This window comes from Urocitellus parryii, chromosome 3, assembly GCF_045843805.1.
Source record: "Urocitellus parryii isolate mUroPar1 chromosome 3, mUroPar1.hap1, whole genome shotgun sequence".
In the NCBI taxonomy this organism is placed as follows: Eukaryota; Metazoa; Chordata; class Mammalia; order Rodentia; family Sciuridae; genus Urocitellus; species Urocitellus parryii.
In genome coordinates, this window is record NC_135533.1 from 165182156 (window position 1) to 165204504 (window position 22349).

The 22349-nt window shown below is 41.1% G+C and overlaps 1 protein-coding gene across 15 annotated transcripts in view; it reads left to right on the forward strand.

The window, feature by feature from the left end:
• Positions 1-22349, forward strand: part of Cadps (calcium dependent secretion activator) — a 476750-nt gene that overhangs the window by 313706 nt on the left and 140695 nt on the right. For 10 of the 15 annotated variants that reach the window (XM_026411267.2, XM_026411270.2, XM_077795613.1 and 7 more), the window contains exons 11-13: positions 3925-4137; positions 17707-17843; positions 21303-21490. In XM_026411267.2, the coding sequence (XP_026267052.1) occupies positions 3925-4137; positions 17707-17843; positions 21303-21490 (538 nt within the window). Of the gene's footprint in view, positions 1-3924; positions 4146-8904; positions 8917-17706; positions 17844-21302; positions 21491-22349 lie in introns of those variants that run through there. The other 5 variants (XM_077795614.1, XM_077795616.1, XM_077795615.1 and 2 more) reach the window with 3 other exon arrangements.

A 22349-nucleotide genomic window follows, 5' to 3' on the forward strand; every position in this document is an offset into this window, starting at 1 on the left:
ATCAATATCTGCATGACTCAGTTTTCTCATCTGTAAAATGGGAATACTAGCACTTATATCTTAGGGTTACTTTTTTTTTTTTTGGGTACCAGGGATTAATCACAGGAGCACTTAAACCCTGAGCCCCATCCCCAGTCCTTTTTATATTTTATTTAGAGACAGGGTCTTGCTGAGTGCTTAGGTCCTCACTAAGTTGCTGAGGCTGGCTTTGAACTCGTAATCCTCCTGCCTCAGCCTATCCTAGGAGCTGGAATCACAAGCATGCACCACTATATCTGCCTAGGAAATTAAATGAAAACCTGAAAATTTAGCATCTTTCTTTGTCTCTGAATGACCACAAAATGGAGAGGGCTCTCCACTTCCCAAGGTGACCCTGGTTGTCTTTCTGACAGTAGCACCAGGAACACTATCTCCATCACCAGCAACAGGCCCTGGGGAAGGGAGACGGCACCCTTCCAGTGAAAGCTAGCCTGACATTTAGTGACTGTAGCAAGGTAGCTTATCCCAAGTCTAGACTACAGTCTGCCAAGCCACTCTTTTTTAAAATGTTTGGTATTCATTTTTCCAGACTGACAGTACCCCTCAAAGCTCTTCTCCTCCCTCACTTCCAGAATTTTCCTTCTTGTTATACCATCCATTAAGTTCACCGGATTTCCCCAGCTCCTTAACTATCTGCCATTCTCCCCAAACTATACATGTTTATACCCATCCTCAGAAATGAGACAAGCCAGGTTCTGTGGTGCACACCTGTCATCCCAGTGACCTAGGAGGCTGAGGGAGGAGTCCAAGGCCACTTCAAGGCCAGCCTCAGCAATTTAGCGAGGCCCTAAGCAACTTAGCAAGACCCTGTCTCAAAATAAGAAATAAAAAGGGCTGAGGATGTGTCTCAGTGGTAAAGTGCCCCTGGGTTAAGTCTCCAGTACCCCCACCAAAAAATAAGTTAGACAAAATATCCCTCATAATCTTAATCGTCAAAATGCTTTTATTAAGACTTGATATTGTACCTCTAGACTCTCCATATAAAGAAACAGCTGTCTATTGTCCGCACTCCCTGGTCTTTCTAAGTGAGAAATTTGCAAAATTAAGATCGTCATCACAATGGAGAAGTCTTACTGTCACCAGAAATCGCTTCCAATGCTAATGTCAGACAGGACTGGACCTCACTAGAAATTTGGAGATGCCAATCACTCATTTAAACTCCTTTGAACTTTGAAGTGATATTGGGATGATGATGAGAAACCTGATGAAGCTTTGTTTCTGGATAGAAAGTTCCAAGGGACCCAAAATACACATAGGGTTCTGGAAAGAGAGGCTTCCACCTACTGATTTAAACCTTGAAGACTGACTCTGGAAAAAGACGGATTTATGGCATAGCATTCATTCAGTGCGTGTTTATTGAGCACCTACTGTGCGTTCTGTGTTGTTCTACTTACCAAGCAAACGGCAGTGAGTGAAACAGAAAAACCCCCATCCTCATGAAGCAAAATAAGTGATGCAGTTTGCTGGAAGGTGCTAAGAACAATAGGAAAAAAATAAGCAAGATAAAGAGAGATGGAAATAAGGGGTAGAGTCCAGAAAAGGTCTTGTTGAGAATGTGAATGTAAGCAAAACAACGTTAGGGAAATGGGGATGGGAATCATGCAGATATCTGGAAGAAGAATACTCTAGATTCAGAGAACAGCAGATGCAAAGGCCCTGAGGTGAGAACATGCCTGGGTGTTCCAGAAACAACAAGAGATCATTGGTTTTGCAATGAATGGAGCACAGATGTGCATGAAAGAGAGAGAAAACTCAAGGTGGTGCCCATCAATGTAAGCTCCGGGCTGTGTCAGAAGCTAGGCTTTCATCTCAGTGGAATGTGGAAACTGGCATGTTTTGAGCAGAGAAATAACAGGATCCGACTCTCATCCTAAACCCATGACTGGCTGGCTGCCATGTTGAGAACCCACCATCCATAATGAAGCTGGAATCACACAGATCAGATGGGACGCTGTTCCAATAACCCATAAGAGGGGTTTACAGTACGATTCAGGGTGGCGTCACTGGAGGTGGAAGAAGCCACATTCTGGTAATGTCCTGAAGGTAGAAATGTCCATCCATGCCCTTTGGGAGAAACCAGAGAGAACATGAAGAATGACTCCTGGATTGGGAACTTGAACATCTGGAGAGACAAGCCCCATTTCCTGAGATGGAGAGGAGGCCAAGGAGAAAGACTAGGAGTTCCATGTTGCAGAAGGCAGGCTTGGGATGTCCATCAGATGCCCCAAGGAGAAGTCCAGGAAGCCACTGCCACCCAAGTCCGGAGCTTGAGGGAAAAGGTTCAGGGCTCAGGAAGAAACGTGAGGACCTTCATTCAGCATAGTCCTGGCACTGAGAGTTTAGGTAGCATCGTGGGAGTGCCGTAAAGAGGAGAAGGGGTACAAGGAGAGAACTCCAAGGTGCTCCCACATTTGAAGGTCAGGATGAGGAGGAGCAAGGTAAGCAAGATAAACAGCAGCCAGGGAGGAAATCAGTTTTCCTGGTAGCCAAGTAAAGAGAGTGTTTAAAAAGAGAAAGGAGTAACAATTCACAATAGCTAAACTGTGGGACCAACCGAGGTGCCCTTCAGCAAATGAATGGATAAGGAAAATACACAATGGAATATTACTCAGCCATAAAGAAGAATGAAATGTTGGCATTTGCCAGTAAATGGATGGATCCAGAGACTGTCATGCTGAGTGAAATAAGCCAATCCCCAAAAACCAAAGGCCAAATGTTCTCTCTGATATTCAGATGCTAACACACAATAAGTGCAGGGGGTGGGGCAATAGAAGTTCATTGGATTAGACAAAGGGGAATGAAGGGAAGGGAGGGGATGGGAATAGAAAAGTGGAATGAATGGGGACATCACTTTTCTGTGTTCATATGTGAACACATGACCAGGGAAACTTCGTATCATGTACAACCACAAGAACAGGATTTAGACTCCATGTACATACAATATGTCAAAATTCACTCTGCCGTCACATATATCTTAAAAGAACAAATTTTTTAAAAAAAAGAAGAAGAAGGGAGAAAGTGTAAAATGCTGCTCATTAGATAACAGAAAGAAATTAGAACTTTGACCATCAGACCCAGGGATGGTCATTGGTGGCCTTGAAAAGAAAATTTCAGTCAAGCAGCAGCCTGATTGGAGGGACTTGAAGCCCCAACAGGAGGAGAGAGAGCCCCTTCCTGCTCCAGCTGTGGTCTTCACACCAGCATCCTCTGGAGCTTGTTAGAAATGCAGAATCGCAGCCAGGTACCATGGTGCACACCTGTAATCCCAACAGCTTGAGAGGCTGAGGCAGGAGGATCTCGAGTTCAAAGCCCTAAGCAACTCAGTGAGACCCTGTCTCTAAACAAAATACAAAAATAGGCTGGAAATGTTGCTCAGTGGTCAATGCCCCTGAGTTCAATCCCTGGTACCCACCCCTGCCCCCCCCAAAAAAAAAGAGAGAGAGAGAAAAGAAATGCAGAATCCTAGGCTCATTCCAGAACCTACTGAGTCAGAAGCTACAGGGGATTCTAACATGTACTGGAATTTGAGAAGCCTCAATAGAGATGCCCCTTTTGTTGTAAAGAGAATAGAACAGTCCCTGAAGGGGAGACAAAGGTCAGGAGAGGTTTTGGTGGTGATGGTTTATTTGTTTTTTAAATCTGAGGGGAAATTGTAGGGCAGATGTTTGGTGACAGTACTGTCACCAGTAGGATTAAGGAAGGGACATGAGCCAGGCTCTTTAACACCATGGTCCCACTCAGTGGCCAAGTGGTTCTCAGGCTCCCCATGGTAGAGTCAGATCCATGGCTCCTCCCCTCCCCTGGCCCAAGGAGAAGCTTCAGGAGCTGCCTCCTAAGGGCTGAGTCTCGGCTCCGCTGAGAAGTTGTATTTCCCTCCTCTTCCAGGTTTGGAAGGTGGCCGAGCCTTCTTCAATGCAGTCAAAGAAGGGGACACGGTGATATTTGCAAGCGATGACGAGCAGGATCGCATCCTGTGGGTCCAGGCTATGTACCGGGCCACTGGACAGTCCCACAAACCGGTACCCCCGACCCAAGTTCAGAAGCTCAATGCCAAGGGTGGGAACGTGCCTCAGCTGGACGCCCCCATCTCTCAATTCTGTAAGTAAATATGCCATTTCTTAAAAACGTAGCTCTGTACAGTAAAGTGATCTTCCAAAGTTGAATGCAAAAAAAGAAAAAAAAAACTAGTTGCTTTTATATTTAGGTTTCAAAAAAATCATGTTTTTGGAAAGCATATATGTAGGTGCATTCAGGGCAAAAGTTGGGAGAAAATATCAGTTGAAAATAAATTTTAAAGTGCAATACTTGACCTTCTCCACCAAGGACTCAGCGAAGCAAAGTCTATTTCACATGTATTTTTATCTCTTTGTCTTTCTTGGTGAGAGAGTTTGGAATTCACAAACAGGTATTTGTTTGAGTTCGTCTTCAAATAGAATAGATTAGGGATGTCCCTGCTTCATTTCTTCCCATTAAAAGTTATTCAAAAATAGGGTTGATTTGAAGTAAACTTAAATTTGCAATTTAGAACCATTTAAAAATAAATGATGACATTTTCACATGCAGTGGGAAGAAGGGGGAAAAAAAAAACATGGTACCTAAAATCCCATGCTGAGCGAAAATATCAGAGACTCCAAAATGAAACCGTCTCCTTAAACAGCCCCAGTTCAGGTTCTAGTATCTTCTCCTCTGATCTCTGTAGCGGTTTGCCTTCTTCCCCTTTGCCCTTCCCATTTCCTACCTAGGATGGACCCCAACACTTCTGATACACAGGGGAAGGCAAAAGCCATCATAGGCTTGGAGATATTTATTAAAACAAAACTGGAGACATCAAGCATGCAATGTTGCAAATATTGACCTCCAAGTGGAGACTGTGCCTTACCCTGAATATCAAGTCGACTAGGGACAACTCAGGTCCAAGTCATTTTTCGCAGTGGTCATGGGGACCTCTGACATCAGCCTGGAGCCCACTTACTGAGTCGAGTTCACTGAACAATTATCTAGAGAGGAGAAACACTTGTAAGAAAGATGCACCAGGTCCCTGCAAGAGCATCCGCCTCCCAGTGGGTACCAAACCAGGCAGCCAAGGTGATAAATTGATAAATACCAGACAATGATCAATGTCTGATAACCGGAGTCGGTTGTATCGTGGTGACTGGTGGGAAATGAGACATTAGGCAGATAGACAACCAAGGAAATCTTTTCTGAGTCCAGGTCCAAATTCTAGGGTGTTGGCCCCCCAAATACCTGAGGATTGAGAATTGCAGCCAAAGGAAAAGCAGGTGCCAAGACCCCCCCAAAGCTGGCACATCCCCTTCAGCAGTGCTTTTGGTTTTCCCCTGTTGCTCTTAAGCAAAAGGTGGAAATAGATGGCAGAATTTTGCAGCTCTGATGAGTAAATTCCCCTTTTTATGAATTCCACTGCTGTGTCCATTTTTGCTGGACAGAGCTCTGCTCTTACCATAAAATCGAGAGCAGACCTCTTTTTGAATGGCAACCTCGGACCATCTGGTGCTTCCAGGAAGTCCTGTTCAGTACTAGCTGTTTCTTCAAGGAAGATGCCTTTCTATGGTGGAACCAGATAATCCCAACAGCTTTCCACACAGAAGGTCATGAAAGAGTAGGAAAGACTTAGAGGTTGGATCTGGGAGAGATGGGCGGCCCTCCTGCCCCAACCCCCACCAAGCTCCCACTCCCTTGCTGTTTTCTCTCATATCTCCTGGCACCTAGGTTTATGGATAATACTGAAGAGAGCAGCAGTCATTGATTGCGATCAAAGCATAACAGATGTTCATTTAATTTTTCTAAACAAAAAGCAACGCTGCCTGATAGGCTCATTTTTAAGACTTTTGGGGAGAATACCTTCCCACACACCTGAAATGGAACCATCCCTGTACAAGAAAAAAAATTGTAATGATGATCACCATCCAAAGCAACCTCATAAAACATACATCTTGGAATATTTGGAAAATACTGGTTTTATTTCCAAATACTCTCCGATTCTTCGGAGATCATTTCACTTTGAATTCATTATCTCTGTTCTATCATCGGCCCAGTGGAGGAAATTCATCTCTGTTAATACTACATAGTTTGTGGTTAGCCCCACTTTTTTATCACAGGTATAGGGAAGACAAAGGACACTCATAAGTAATATTAAATGACAAGGACCTGGAGGCCCAGCTCAGTGGTAGAGCACAGGCTGAGCCTGGACAAGGCCCTGGGTTCAATTCCCAGCACCTTCCACCCCCCCCCACACACACACACAAAATGACTGGTGACAGAAGCGACTGTGGAAGGGTGACTTTTCAGGAAAATACACAGGGGCTCTTGCTTGAGATTTCTGCCTGTGATTAGGATCGATAGCTGTTAGGTATCAAAAAAAGGTGCAATTGGATACACACAGCAAGATCCACGTCACTACCCTGTTTAAACAAAGGGGGATTTTAGTAAATGGGGCATCCAGCAAAATCCTAAAGATTCCATTTGGGAGGAATAAAGAATATCTATCAGCTCTTAAGAGAATATAAATTACATTGAGAGATGAAGGAGAAGGACACTTAACAATACACTTCTGGGATTTATTTATCAGAACTGGGTTGTAGGGTCACCTGCTTCTCATGCAACTCCCTAAACTCTGCTCAGGATTTAAAATTCTCCAAAGAGCATGAGGTCCTACTGCATGTACCTGTTTCTACAAAAACAAGGCCACCACCAGGTGTGGTGATGCAAACCTATAATCCCAGTGGCCCAGGTGGTTGAGGCAGGAGGATCACAAGTTCAAAAGCCAGCCTCAGCAAAAGTGAGGCATTATGCAACTCAGTGAGACCCTGTCTCTAAATAAAATACAAAATAGGGCTGGGGATGTGGCTCAGTGGTCGAGTGCCCCTGAGTTCAATCCCCAGTACCCCCAAAAAAAATCATACTCAGAATAAGTTATGATTGTTTTTAGTTTTTAATTTTTTTATGCTTTGTAGTACCCATGACCAACACATCCCAGTTTGCCCAGGTCTGAGGGACTTACTGTGCTAAAAGCAGGGAAGACTTGGGCAAATCACGATGCACCACTGGTCACCTTAAGTATGCATTGACACTGGGTTTGACAGAGCTCCCTACATATAAAGCTTGATATGTTTGATAGCTATGTTTTGAACTTAACAAATAAAAGAAGCTGTGAAGTAATTGTGAACTAACCTGATGGTTTCTAAGTCATGGGAACAGAAGCCAAACTTGATGGAACTCTAGGTGAAATTTTATTTAGCACCTGAACTAGCAAACATGGCATCCAGCAAAATCCTAAAGATTCAATTTGGGAGGAATAGATAATACCCATCATCTCTTGAAAGTATACAAGGAACATTGAGAGATGAAGGAGAAAGTCAGATAACATACAGATTTGGGATTTATCAGAACCGGGTTGTAGGGTCACCTGCTTCTCAAGTGACTTTCTTTTATTTAGAGACAGGGTCTCACTGAGTTGCTTAGCACCTCACTTTTGCTGAGGCTGGCTTTGAACTTGAGATCCTCCTGCCTTAGCCTCCTGGGCTGCTGGGATTACAAGCTTATGCCACTGCACATAGCCTAAGTAGCAAATTTTGATTCTTCATTTACATTGGTTGACTTGTATTTTTTAAAAATCAAGTATTGCATTTTAAAAATGTTTCCTTGACTTCCAGAAGGTAAGGGTCATTTTTAAATACTTACACATATCTCATTAAATCCTGTTTTTGAATATTTTTTTCAGAGGACTTGCCATTCTTGCTAGTGAATGATTTTTTAACACCTTTCAATAACTTTGAAATTGCTTTATTAGTTTTTACTCTGCAAAAGGGGAGCTATTATAGAAATGTTTTGAGGGCTAGAAAGAAAAGAAAACACTCCAATCTTATCATAAACTAACTGTTCACCAGAGACACTTGTGAATGGGACATTTTCTAGCTTGGGAAACTTGGGAGTACTTGGGAATTTTGGGGGTCTCTCTAAATTCAGTTTAATGGCTTTCTTGGTGCAGTTTGTATATCTTACAATTTCAAAACGAAAAGACACATCTACGAAAGAGTGGAGTAGAGTGTTGATATGGAATTATTTTAAAAAAAATAGATCCTGCTATTCATTCGTTTGTGTGGGACTCTACAAAGATTCTGGGAGGGTTCCATCAACCTTTAACACTTTTTTGTTCTTTTACGGTTTTTTTGTGTCTGTTGTTGATTTAATTTTTTTCCTTTTTAGTTAAAATTCTAAAATAATAATAATAAGTTGGTACCTAGTTACCCAACTTTTTAAAAATAAATCCTTGCAATTCTCTAGTTTTTAAGGCCAACGGGGCTCCCATGGAGAATGTCCAGATCAAAAATCGAGCCAAGCCACCATTCCTTATGCCAGGTGGCCGCTCACGAAGACACCCATTGTGTGTTGGTGAAAAACAGAACCCCGGTTCTCATTTGGAGCAGGGTGGGCAAGAGGGGGTACTTTCAGCTTGGACATTGGGTCAATGATTATTTGATGTATGACTCACCCTGAGTTATTGTAATATCATTTTTCTCCACTAATAACTGTTAACAACATCCGTGATGCCCCAAAGATGGATGTTTCTATGAATAGTTCATTTTTTTTTTTTTTGGTCAATCCTTGAACAGTCTTCTATGATTAGTGGGGCTTGGGGTTACTGTTGGTTTGGGGGAGGTTGATTTCGTTTTTCTTTTTCTTTTTTTTTTTTTTTTTTTTTTTGGTTCTGTTGAAGTTTTCTTGTTTGATCTTTGCTCGAACCCAAGAACGTTAGCTGCTAGGTTAGAACTCCTGTCTGCTTTCCTGAGCCTGTTGCTAGTCTTTATGTTATTCTGGTTTGTTCCTTCTTACCCTGCTAACTTCTAGCTGGACAAAAGGGTAAGTGGTCGTCTGTAGCTAGCACAGCTCAGATAATCCGACTCGATTATCTGACGCCTGCAATGTGCTTCTCCCCCTCTCCTCTCCGGTCTTCCTCATGTCTAGACCTCCTAGTCAACTTTTCATGTTATTTTCCTGACCTTAGGTTTGAAATGTAAGCTTCCATACTGAAACTCGGATGCATGTCACGTGTGCATAATTGCCTTCTCTCCTTGGCTTGCATATTGGCATCAAGTGATCCTCTGGGTAAAGCCAACCATGAGCATCTCCTAATTCTTTGTCATTCCAAGATAATTAATTGACAGCCCAATGGAACGGCACCTAAGGCCTTTGCTTCATGGAATTCCCAGCTACCTGACTGCTTTTAATGCCTGAAAACAGATCATTTGGCACTCGGAGAATGCGTTCTTGTTGTTGTTGTTCCTTGTCTAATTCCAAAGATGAGAATGGTCAGTGCACCCAGGGTGTGGTGACTATGAAAACCTTGACCATGGAAAGGTAGGGTAGGAGACCCGAAGACCTTAATGGAGCAAAACTTTTTTTTAAAATGCAAAATACGATGAACAAAGTAAACTTAAAAATGCAAAATGCAATCGGTCGAGTACATTTTTAAGATGTTCAATTTTCCAAATGCACAGTGCAATTCATCAAGTCGATTTAAATTTTAAAAATGCAAAATAGAATTCATAAAGGAAACGCATCATTGGAACACTAAAGAATTCCTTCAACCTGACTAAAGGTTTGATTTTTGAAAGGAGAACTATACTAAGTGGGACGGCCACACATAAAAATAGCAAATTAAGGACTCCGAGGAGTCCAAGCACCTTAGTCGAAAATGCTTTGGATTTTCAATCTCACAGTGCCAGAGAGAGTTTTTGACCTCTGGTCTCAAATGTCATCCTGCTCCTCCCCCAAGAACAATGACAACAATAACTTTTTCAAGGTCATTTGTATGTGTGTTAATATTTCTAAAACTACATTTGTAAGAGAAAAAGAAAGATACCTGAAAACTTTAGAAAAATCTTTCTCTTCACTCTTTAAAAAGAGAGCATATAATTCCTTTATACGTGTAGGAAAAAGCTACTCACCAAAAACATGTTGACTGAAGATATGATATTAGAAGGAACTAGAAAAATCGGTCAAGAGAGCAGGCAAATATGTATTTGAGTATTCTGAATGCTGATTTAGATGAAGTAGGTCATATCATTCCTCCTGACCATTCGATAATATTCCTTTGTTCTAATTCTTTGGGTTACTTTAATTTGCTTTTTCTCCCTTTTTTTTCTTTCTTTTTTTTCTTTTCTTTTGCATAAATCTACCCCTGGCTAGCAGACAGAGTTTTTTCACCACGCCAAGCGGATACTTAATTTCACTTTACTTTCTTTTGAATGTCTGATGAGGCATTTTTTAAAAGCTTACCATAGAATGTGAACTTAGTGGGAATTTAGGATTTTTGCTATTTTTTTTTTTTTGAGAATGAAAGGATGGATGAATAGATGACTGAATGAATTCTGTTTTGAGAGAATTTGCGCAATGCATTGCTATCCTCATAGATTTTCCAGTTTGCCTTCATTCCTTTCTATAATTTATCTTATGAGATTTTTTTTGCTATATCTTCTTGTATTGTCAACTTGCAGTTGCTATGTTGCAGAAAAGAAAATATCAAAGAATGAATTCAATATTAACTTAATTTGCATGGCCCAAAACCACACTGTAAATCACATTTCTTCTCAGTGTTTAAAATCAATGACGTTTTAAAAGGATAGACTCCTACAATCAGGTCCAAAATTTTTCCAACATCGGGATATGATCTAAATAGACCATATGAAATGAAGGTTTGTTTCTTTGTTAACTACTGCAGACCCATTTAATGTGCTATCCATGAATCAGTTGAGCATTTTCATGTCATAGAGTGATTTACAGTATGATTCGTTACTAATTAGTGAAGCAAAAAAATTTACTTTCATTCATGTTGTAAACGGTCTGAAGATGATGATTTGCTAATATAAGAATTACAAGCAGGGAAATTACTTGAAAAAGTTAAGAATTATGCAGGAAAAAAAAAGACAAATCTCTAATTTATTTGTTTTGAGATCACTGACAAAAATCTCTGATATGATTTTTACTCAAAAAGACTGTCTAATAATGAATTCTTAAAATGAGCACTAAAAGAAACATCACATGTTTATCCCTTTGGGTGTATTACCATGGTAGTTTTAATCTGAGATTCCTGCAAAATGCAATACGGCCCTTGAGAGCTTCGGAAGAAGCCATCCTCTCTCAGCCATTCTGTGTTAGCTTGGTTTTGTCAGAGAGTCTGCAAAAGAATGAAGTTATTTCTCGATTAAGCGGTCCACCCCGTGTGCCTCACTTGGGGCAGCGGGCTTGGAAGGGCCAGTCTTCTGCTTGCTGTGCAGAGCTCAGGCAGAGCACAACATCCCCTGATGACTTGACTCTGCCAAGGAAAACTCTTCTAGAAAAATCTGTAAACAGCCAACTGCCATCAATCATTGTCATTTCTTTATTCCATGTCTTCTGATGAAGCTGACTACTGTCATTGTTCGTTATTGTCCAAACCATACATTCACTCTTGTACTGTCAAGCAGATATGACAGGCACACATTTTCCATATAAGAAAAGAGATACAAAGTCACCTTTTAATTTGCAGTTTGGGTTCACAGATGACTTTAGAGTTACATTAGCTCTTCTCTTGCCTCTAGCATCTATCAGGAGTAGCAATAGCCCTAACCGTGCTCTAAATTGTGATGATAAAACAGCTACCTCTAGCTAACTATGGAAGGGATTCATGAGAGAACAGAGTCTCTTTCGGACAGTTTGCTAACAGTACAGTTCTAATTATTTTCAACTGTAGAATTGCTTGTTCACCAGCCCATGAAATTTTCCAAAATGTGATATTACCAAATAAAAAGGGAGACTTGACCTTTTGTTTTTAAGCTGTCAGAATAATAGAGAAGTCTCAATAAAATAAAAATCTGAAAGCTCTATTATTCCTGCAAGAAACGTACATGCATTTTATAGGCATTATTGCAGCTCTATTTAAAATATATATATATATTTATCAGAAACAAAATCACCTGAGTATACTTGCGCTTAAGAAATCATGAAAAATATTACATATTTTTTCCAGTTGTGAGGGGAAAAATGAAATGAATAACGAACATGAAATGAACCCAAATATAATAATTAATTACAGAGCAACATAAATGGCAGGGTGGTCTGTTGAGGGCCATTCACTTGAATTTTCACAAAGCAGATGAAATGCGAATATAAACATATATAATGGTATCACCCACCTCCACGTAGGAGCCAGTTTCCCTCCCACATTTCTTAAATATCAAACCAAAATTGTTCCCAGGAAAACTTGGGATAAAGGTTTTGATGCATTTCCATTTGAAAGTGTACCTGCTCCCCATAAATCTGCCTGTCCATCATTCTGGTTCTGGATCCTGGATACCATTAATAGGTTTAAGGTTCTTAATGTAGTTTAGGGACCAATATTCATTTTACTCGCTTTAGTTACAAGTCAGTCTCCTAAGCATGCAATTAAACCCCAGAAATGAAACCGGCAGCATTGTTTGGCGAGTGTGTTGATTATACCCTTGCTACAGAGCCTAGGCCACTTTTGGATCATTTGGAACCCTTGCAGACAAAGCCAGACTTGAGAACTACTTCCTAAAGCCAGGACTGGAAAAGGTAAAAGTTAAAAATTCGTTCTTAAAGAGCAGTCAATTCTTGATTTCTTTTTTTTTTAATCATGTTAATGAAAAAGAACATGAGTACATATCTCCCAAAGCAAGAGATAATCCAAACATCACTGGGATTTTAAACAGCCACTTTACCCTCCTGATTCTCTTTTGCTCAACCTAATGTTCAAATTCATTTTCATTCTCTTGACACATGCCAAATATTGGCAAAGGAAATGATCCCTGTGTCCTGAATTCAGGAATTAACTCTCTCATGCTTTTGCTCTGGGCTGTTTTCTCCCCTGAAAATGTCAACATTGGAGGTTGTTTTTTTTTTCCTTGAATCCACCAATTCCAATTATTTGTACAAGGAGAAATGAAGTTTCAAAGAGCTTTGCTTTTTCATGTTCGGCGCTCTAGAAGAACAGACTGGGACAGTGCAGGAGTGACTATGTGGTGTTGCTTGGGAAGCGCCCACAAGTTCTTTGAAACAGAATTTGGAACAGCTGGACCACTGCAATGTTTTATTTTAAAATAGACAACATATGTAATGCATATGGTCCTAGACATGTATGGAGACACAGGCAGACAATCTGAATGGTATCCAAAGACACCTGCACCTAGAATTCTGTTTCCTTCTATAAGATTTTTTTTCCCCTAAGAGCACATGTTCCCACTTTTGGATTTGCAAGATACCATCTGAATCCCCATGTGTGTGGCTCCTTAATAAAGCCAATGAGAAGTTGCCTGCAACGGAGGTGTCGGAGTCAGTGAGTTAATAACCACCTCCTGAGGACTCTCTGTTCTAGAAGCTCGCAGGGAAACCCCCAGGTTGGAAACTGCCCTTGAGGAATGCATTATCTACCAAGGTGTTCAACTGTGTGCCTCTGTCCTCATCATAGAGAAACTGGAACACAACCCAGCAACAACGCAGAGACAGGACATAGGAATTGGTTATACAGGGGCAGAGCGCATCCACAAAGCAGAGAGATTGGAAAGGAAATCCAGCTTCCCAGAAATGATTCAAGAAGTAAGGAAAGATGGAACATTAGCCATAGGCAGAGTCATCTTTGGCTCATGAGCAACTTAAAACAAGTGCCTTTGCAAGCACTAAGAAGCCTGCCTGATTACACCTAACTAACATTTATTGAGCAGCTAGTATGTGCCAGGTGACTTCCAGGCACTTCTTATGAGATCCCATCAACACCCTCCATGGTAGGCTTGAACACTGTCTTCCACTCACCCATGGGGACAAGTAGACTCAGAAACATTAAGCAACTGTCTCACACCACATACCTAGTACTGGCAGATCTAGCCTCCAGCTCCAGTCTTTGTGATATTCCTAAGCCCTCCCACTTACCTCCTTGCTATCTATCTCCTAGCAAATACACTGTTCCTAACGAGGTTAATGTAACAATATTTCATAAAATCATGAGATAGAAAACATTTACCGATAGGGTGAATTTGTTCATTTTGATGAAATAAATTTCCTGTTTTAACAAATATGCAACAAGGACCTACTAGTAATCCCAACAGTTAGGGAGACTGAGGCAGGAGAATCATAAATTCAAAGCCAGCCTCAGCAACTCAGCAAGGCCCTAAGCAACTCCGTGAGACCCTGTCTCTAAATAAAATATGAAAAAGGGGCTGGGAATGGGGCTCAGTGGTTAAGCACCGCTGGGTTCAATCCCTGGTACCAAAAAACAAAAACAAAAGTACCTACTATGTGCCAGGTACTATGCTAGGTGCTAAGAATATAGTGGAGAACAAAAAAAAATTGAAATCCCTGCTTAACAATAACAATTGGATCCCTTTCACTTATACTTTGAAATAGCATTCCTGGTCTATTCTCCTTTTTTTTTTTTTTTTTTTTTTTAGATTATAATAAACTCAGAGAAATCTTCAGGATGTCCCAGGAGCCAGCCACCCTTTTAAGTACTCTTGAGTTATTGGAACAATTAAAATAATAAGCCTAAGTCTGAGTAAATGATAATTTTGTGCAAGCAAAAATCCAGGGGCTGCTCGTTTTGCTTGCCGGAAATTCTACTGCCTTAAGCTCTCCCACGTCCCCAGGTATGCAAAGGATCTTGAGGATACTTAAACTACTGTCTGCGACAGCAGAAGGGAAACTGAAAGGTCAACTCCTCTTACACCCAAGGAAACCAAGGCTGAGAAGAGAAACAGTTCATCCAGCACCTGACAATTATTTAAAAGCAGTTCGAACTAGAACCCAGACCTCCTCAATTCAAGTTCATTCCCCATGTGAATCAGGAGGAAAAGGAAAGAGAGAAAGAAGGGGAAAAGGAAGATTTATTTCTTTGGGGGGATTGAATCCAGGGGCACCGAACCACTGAGCCACATGCCCAGCCCTTCTTATCTTTGGAGGCAGGGTCTCGCTAAGTTACCGAGGGCTTTACTAAATTGCTGAGGCTGGCTTTGAACTTGTGACCCTCCTGCCTCGGACTCCCAAGTTGCTGGGATTGTGGGCATGTGCCATCGTGCCCTGCAGGAAGTTTAATTTCAACAGAGTTATTATCTGAAAAAGATGCTAATTTGATACGCATTTTTCTGTAAGCCTGTTTGAAACATTGGTAGAAAAGAAAATTGTGCTTAAGACTCGCTCCTAGCCAAGTATTAGCAGAGTGGAGCTGTCTTCATTGAGCCCTTGGGATGGGTAGAGGGGTGGGGAGTGGGTCTGTAGCTAGGTCTCCCTAGAAGGGCCAAATTGCCTTTTCAGATCCATTTCTTAAGTGGCCGGAAAGGCAAAATAGGTCATCAGCAAAGTTTTCAAGAGGTTTTAATAGATAAACAAAGAGCAAGACACTTGAAACATGGGCCATATTTTTTCACAGTCACAAAAGAGGCCCCTTCTCTCTGAGCTAAATGACCAGTTGTACCGTCATCATTGAAGAGCGATAAATTAGCCGAGCCAAACTGGCAAAGTGAGGCCCCGGTCGATTTTGTCAGCTTGCAGCCTCTTCCGTGAAATCCGAGAGCAAGAAGCCAATGCTAGCCAAACTGCCTGATCTGTCTGTTAAAATCGGGAGGCAGGGGGTGGATGAGGCTTTTTTATGAGGACCTAGCAGGATGAGCAATGTATGCACACCCCACGCTTAGTTTTCTTTTTTTTTTTTTTTTTTCTGAATTAAGTTGCCCTGGGATGCACAGGGTGGAGGGCAGAGGTGGAGGGCAGAATCTGTTGGAGGAGATGAAGAAGAGCCACCTAGATAGCACCAGAGTCCTCATGTCAGGGGAGAGACCTCAAGTTGGAGCAGGTTTAAGATGCTTGCACATCCAGGCACTGGAAACATTTAGATTGCCCCCAGCCCAGCCCAGCCCTGCCCAGCACCACCTTCCTGACTGTTCGGACTCAGAAGGGAAATGTTTCAAGACCAAGCAACAAACAAAACAGAAGTGATCTTCCCAGGCGAAGCACCCAACCTCAGCTGGAAAGCCCTTTCCTGAGATAGAATCTAAGGCAGTTAACACAGCAAAGACGATTCTCGATTCTCGCAGATTCTCTAATAGAATTCCTGCCCATGCAATAGCTCTTCCAAAAGCTTGTGTTTTATCATTTTAATGGAGCGATTTGGCTGTTAAAATACACATTCTTCAACTTGCCTTCTGGAAACCGAGGCTTTTTTGTGTGTCTTGGGCATAAACAACACATCTCGTTCAAACACTGACCACTGCTGCTTCTCGGAAATATGACAGAAGATTTTTAAAATCCAACATAAGAGGGTGTAAATCTCCCACGCCATGCATTTAGGTTTGAACAATACCCCAAATCAATAAGTGGAGAAATCATTGAATTAGAGTCACATTGTCACCGTAACCCAGCTTACAGCCAAACCCCAAGCATGGGAGACAGATAGGGGAAAAAAAAAACTGCCTGAAGCAGAGACCACACATGAAAATATTATTCAAACACCCTTCCAAGTCAGAAATTGATTTTCCCCTTGCCCCGATAGGATTGCTGGTTCCTGGCAGGTCCCTGTACTCGAGTAAAATGTTGCATTCGAGGAGATGAATAAAATCTTGCTCCGTTTGATATGAGATTATTTTTCTTCGTAGTCTGCATATCAGGAGACCGTGTGCAGATGAGGTGGAACCAGCCGATTTCCTTTAACGCAAAAGACCTTCATTCTACCTCCTTACGATTTGCTTGGTGGCACTCCAGTTGAATCCTCCGAGTTACATTGCCAGTGGAGGGTAGTATATGTTAGTTCCACGTGTTGGGATTAATTAGTTAGCCCTTAGGAGGTTTTGCCTACAGCCCTGTGAGGAAAAGTGTGAATACATTGAGACGATTAATTCACAATAAATGGCAGATCATAGCCCTCGCTGAGTAAATTTCTGTTTGTCTCTTTCATAAGCTTTGCTCACAGAGGAAGCACACTATAAAGCAATGCCCTTGGCTGTCACAAACTAAATTCCCATTTAGCTTAACCCTCCAGGTTTCAATGAAAAAAAAAAATCTTTTTTCTTTTTCTTTTTTCTTTTCCTTTCCATTCTTTTAGTTTTTAATTTTGGAGGGTGGGGACTCAAACCTTTTAATGCTACACCAAATTGGCCATGGGGATTTGGAAGGGGAGGACCCAAATCTCGTCACTTTGCTGAAAATCAGCAGAAACCCTTTTTGTCCAGAGAATCCCAATAATTGTAGAGAAATTGCTCTAGACATAACCACTGGAATGGCAGAATCTATTCAAAACCTACGCAGCTAAATAGGCTGTTTTAGCAAAGATCCGATCTGCTTTCAGTGTTTTGGTGGAACGCAGGCGAAGTTCCAATCTCGTGTTTAGTTTTTAAAGAACATGAATGCACTGGCATTGTGATCATTTGATAAACATGTTGATGCCAATATATTTTTTGCCTACGTGCAGTAAACTTAACCAGTTAAGTGATGCAAGTTGACAATGGGAGGTAAATATATATATATATATATCTTGGGATGTTGGTGGGAGGTACCGGGGAAGCAGCTAATGTTTGTAATGCCTAGTGAATTCCTGTGTATTTGAAATGTCAAAGAAAATGTGATGTGTTTCTCTAAATTGTGTCTCTCTCTACATGTATAAATGAACAGACGCAGATAGAGCCCAAAAGCATGGCATGGATGAATTTATCTCTTCCAACCCCTGTAACTTTGACCACGCTTCCCTCTTTGAGATGGTACAGCGCCTTACTTTGGATCACAGACTTAATGATTCCTATTCTTGCCTGGCAAGTATCTTCTTTGGTCTTTCAGCACTTTAAACATAGCTTTTTTTTTTTTTTTAATGAAATTTTTCTCTACCTTTATGTCAGAAGCTCTTTTCTCCATGATGGAATGGCTTTAACAATTGCAAATGTGTTCTCCATTTCCCGGGGTTGAGATAGTTTAACTTACCAAAGAAACAAGACTGAGCGGCAGGAAGTTCTCAGAAGAGACACGTCCAAGTCCCCAGCTTCCCCTTCATAGCTTCCCCACTTTTCAGCTGCTACATGAGAAATATTCCGGAGGGGGATGATCGAGTTTGGCACCTGCTACTGGAGAACTTGCAAAACTCGCCTCCGTATCTTAGAGTTTAAGGTGTCCCTCCCTTCCTAGCCCAGACCTGGTGCTCCTATCTCAAAAAGAGATAGACTCTTTACTGTGTCTCTTTTAAAGACTGAAACGATTCAACAAATAAATTCCACTCTCCATAAGCCTTTATTGACGGGGGTTTGTTTGTTGGGGTGTCTTTCCTTTTTTCTTCATAATATTCAGAGTCTTTTTTCCCCCCACCCTTTGAGGGAATTTTTTATGGTGCATTAGAAATTTGGAAATCCAGCTAACCAGCAGGAGTCTCAACATTTTCTAAAATCCTATTTTAAACCTAGGTTTAAATTAGTTAAATTCAAGGGAATGCTATTATGTCTCTTTTGGATTTCTGAAGATACATTTTTGGCTTTAAACTATCAAATTCAAAAGCCTAAAAAAGACTCGGTTTACTTCCTTCTGCAAACCCTCAATTATTACTTCATGTCTTAAAGGTAAAGGCTAGGAATCCCACTTTATAGATGGGAAAGATGAGGGGGAAACGAAGAGAAGGACTTCATACACAAGGAAACTCTCATCCCTAAATCCAAACACTGAAGTCAACGTGTCTTCATAGTATTAATATGGTGTAATTAATCAAGCAAGCTAACACACTATGGATTTCAAATTTCTAATGCACCATAAAAAAATCCCTCAAAGGGTGGGAAAAAAATTTCTAAGTTTTATCTTCACTGTATGCTGAATAATTTATATTTCAAATTTCTTTTTTTGTTTCTTTGGGTTTTTGGTGTTTTTTTTTTTTTGGTTCCAGAAACCAATATATAATATATAAAGGGTAAAAATCATCTTAAAAATAGAAATGGGATTCTGTGGAATAATTTATTAATCCATGTCTCATAAATGAAATGTTGATCATCTCAGGTTTAGAATCCCTTCATCAGAAGACTCTGCACTTTGCCAATTTGGAAAAGAACATATCACTTTGACTTCAATGGGGAAAAAAAGTTTACCTAGCATTGCAAGGCAATTTTTCTCAAATGCGTTTCCTACTATTATGTAGCTTACAAATTATAAATTGCAATTATGTAATTATAAATTGCACTTATGAAACTTGTAAGAATGTGCCTCTGCACTTAAATTATTGCCTGTTATGTATAATTCTCTTTCTCTTGAGGGATTTTTTTAAGTATATAATTTTCAAGATTTTTTTCCCCACATTGCCGTTATTTAAAACAATTTTCTTTTGTTTTGAAATTTACTACAAAAGAGAATCAGCAATGCCCTCTTTTAAAAAAAATTAAACCAAAAAGAAACATGAAATATTGAAGCTTGTTTCTATTAGTCATTATCGGCTTAAAAATAGGGTCCAAAATCCAAAATCATTTATGAGTAGAGTAAAATAGCCTTCTTCCCCCATTTATATACCTATATCTATTAATCAGCGTTCCAGAGTTTCAGAAAATAACAGAAATTAAAAGAACTTTATCTCCCACTTCTATATATTCCATTTTCTCATTATTACAGTCTTTTTTTTTTTTTTCAGTTGGTTTTGGAGACCGACCAGCAGGGATACATAAATTTTTCTGTGTCTTCGACTCAGTTCCTAATTGATATTTCTTCAACTCTTTTCAAAGCAGCTATTTTGGCATCTACAAAAGACTTGGTGTCATCTGAGTCGTAGAAAATATATTTTAATCTTTCACAGCAGTGTTGTTTCTAAGATTTAGCATTTGGGGTAGCAGATGGAGTGGCAAAGAAGTTGCCTATAGGGGCAGCCCATTGCCTCGACTACTCTCCCGCCCTCTGCAGTAACTTATAATTTGAAGTAGGAAAGATGCCGTCTTTCGTTGGATGCATCTCTCTAAGCTGCATGTTGTCAATCGAAGACTCCCCCCAGATCCCTAATGCAAGACTGGAGGGTCGCAAAGGCCCCCTTCGACACACTTCTCTGTCCTCTCCTCTCTCCTAGTCTCTTTCTCCTCTTGCCCTTTCTCTCCCAAGATGGAGCAACACTCAAAATACAACTCAGAGAAGACCCTCAAAGTAAAAAGGAAGTTCAGATTTAAAACAGTCCTAAATTCCCAATTTACCAAGCACTTCCTGAATCGATTTATTTCTTGCTCAGCCAGCACTGAAACCAGAAACGGTGATTTCATTCAGGCTCAGCCCAAGGATGACCTTGAGCTGCACACATTTGTCCTTTCCGAGTACCTGTTCTCTTAAGCCCATGACAGAGGTAGTAATTTCTACCCCGTCATGCCACACCATCTAAGTCAGAGACCACATCTGGATTTTCTTTGATAGCAGAATCTCAGCTGGTCTTAGAGCAAATGCATTATAAGAAGACAATTATGGTGGGGGTGGGGGTGGGGGGGACTGGAAACCAGGACACAAGAAGTTCCTCTCAGTTTAACCGAATCATTTCTGATTTACAACTGCAAAAAACATAGTCATGCTATCTCTTTGGAGAATTAGGTTATTAACTTCATTTTAAGATTTTAAGAATATTCTTCTAAAATGCAAGGATTAATGAGGCCCCAGTATATATATAAGAGCAACCCTAATATTTCTTCTTGTTCTGGATTAGAGAAGTAGAATACTTGGAATAAAATAGAACTGGATTTGAATCCTGTTTCTGTTTCGTAATATCTATGTGAGTTACTTAACCCGGATTTCCATTACCTTACCTATAAAATGAAGATCAGCATGCCGTACCTACTTCACAAGGTTGCTAGAGAGCTCAATGGAAAGTTCTTTATCCAGCATAAAGCACTAACTAATTTAAGGCATTCATGTTATAATTTTTCCTTACCAGCAATCAAGATTTTGCTTAGCCCATGCAAGGTACCTGGTCTAGTGGTAGAGCCCTGGGTTTCAATCATACTATCTGCTAATACAGCTCACCCACTTATCAGGAAATCCCATGTCCTCTCTGGTCTGTTTTCCTGTCCATATAAGAGGGATAACAGAGTCTACCTTATAGGTTTTGGGGGAGAATTAAAACATGTAGTACACACAATGTGTTGAACACAGCAGCTGACACTTAGTAAGCAATCAGGGAGCTGATTTTTAGACCCCTTCCCCAGCCACTCTCAACTCTATCAGTTCTCCAGGAAACAACCTGTATTTAAAAGAAAGTCTTTCCTTCATTCCCCCCACAGGGCTGGTTCAGTCCTGGCCAGGTGTTTGTATTAGACGAATATTGCGCCCGAAATGGAGTTCGAGGGTGTCACCGACATCTCTGCTACCTCAGAGACTTGCTTGAACGGGCAGAAAATGGCGCCATGATCGACCCCACCCTTCTTCACTACAGCTTTGCCTTCTGTGCATCGCACGTCCACGGGAACAGGTAAGCAGGATTCTGGTGATGCTGATCAAAAAGCGGAAGGAAAGCGGAACTGGCAGTGATTGGTCACTGGCCTTGCTTTGACAACCATCCCTAACTGTCTGTCCATCCCCATTCCCTCAGTAGCAAGGGGAGCACACACATGCACACAAGACACCTACAACACACAGAACATAAAGGTCTAACTTAGTTTCTTCTCCTTTGGAAAGACTATAAGACTATTTTTTTAAAAAATGGCAAACAGGTCTTCATTTTTTTCGGGAGGGTACTGGGGATTGAACTCAGGGGCACTCAACCACTGAGCCATATCCCCAGCCCTATTTTGTGTTTTATTTAGAGACAGGGTCTCACTCAGTTGCTTAGCACCTCAGTTTTGCTGAGGCTAGCTTTGAACTCGTGATCCTCCTGCCTCAGCCTCCTGAGCCACTGGAATTATAGGTGTGCACCACTGCACCCAGCCAAACAGGTCTTCTTGGGTGACCTCTGAAGTAAGACCATTCAGAGTTCAGATCATGGCTCCTCTTTTCACTAGCAATGAGTCTCCTTGGTAATAACCCCCTCAGTGCCACGGTTTTCTCATCTGTGAAATGGAAATGAGAGCATCCTCAGAGGGTTGTTGAGAGGACACTGGTGGCTATAAAAAGCTCAGCAATATGCGCAGAACACGGCAAGAGCTTAACAAATGTTTGTCTTTGTTGTTACCACTGTTCCTTCCATGAGTGTTTGGTGATTACTTTGTGTCAGACTCTCTGGTACACATTCGGTATCAATGATGAGTCAAAATGAGGCACCCCACCAGGGCAGGGCTCCATGAGGATGGGTCCTTGGAAGACAAAGAAGAAAATTCCACGGTCAAATGGAA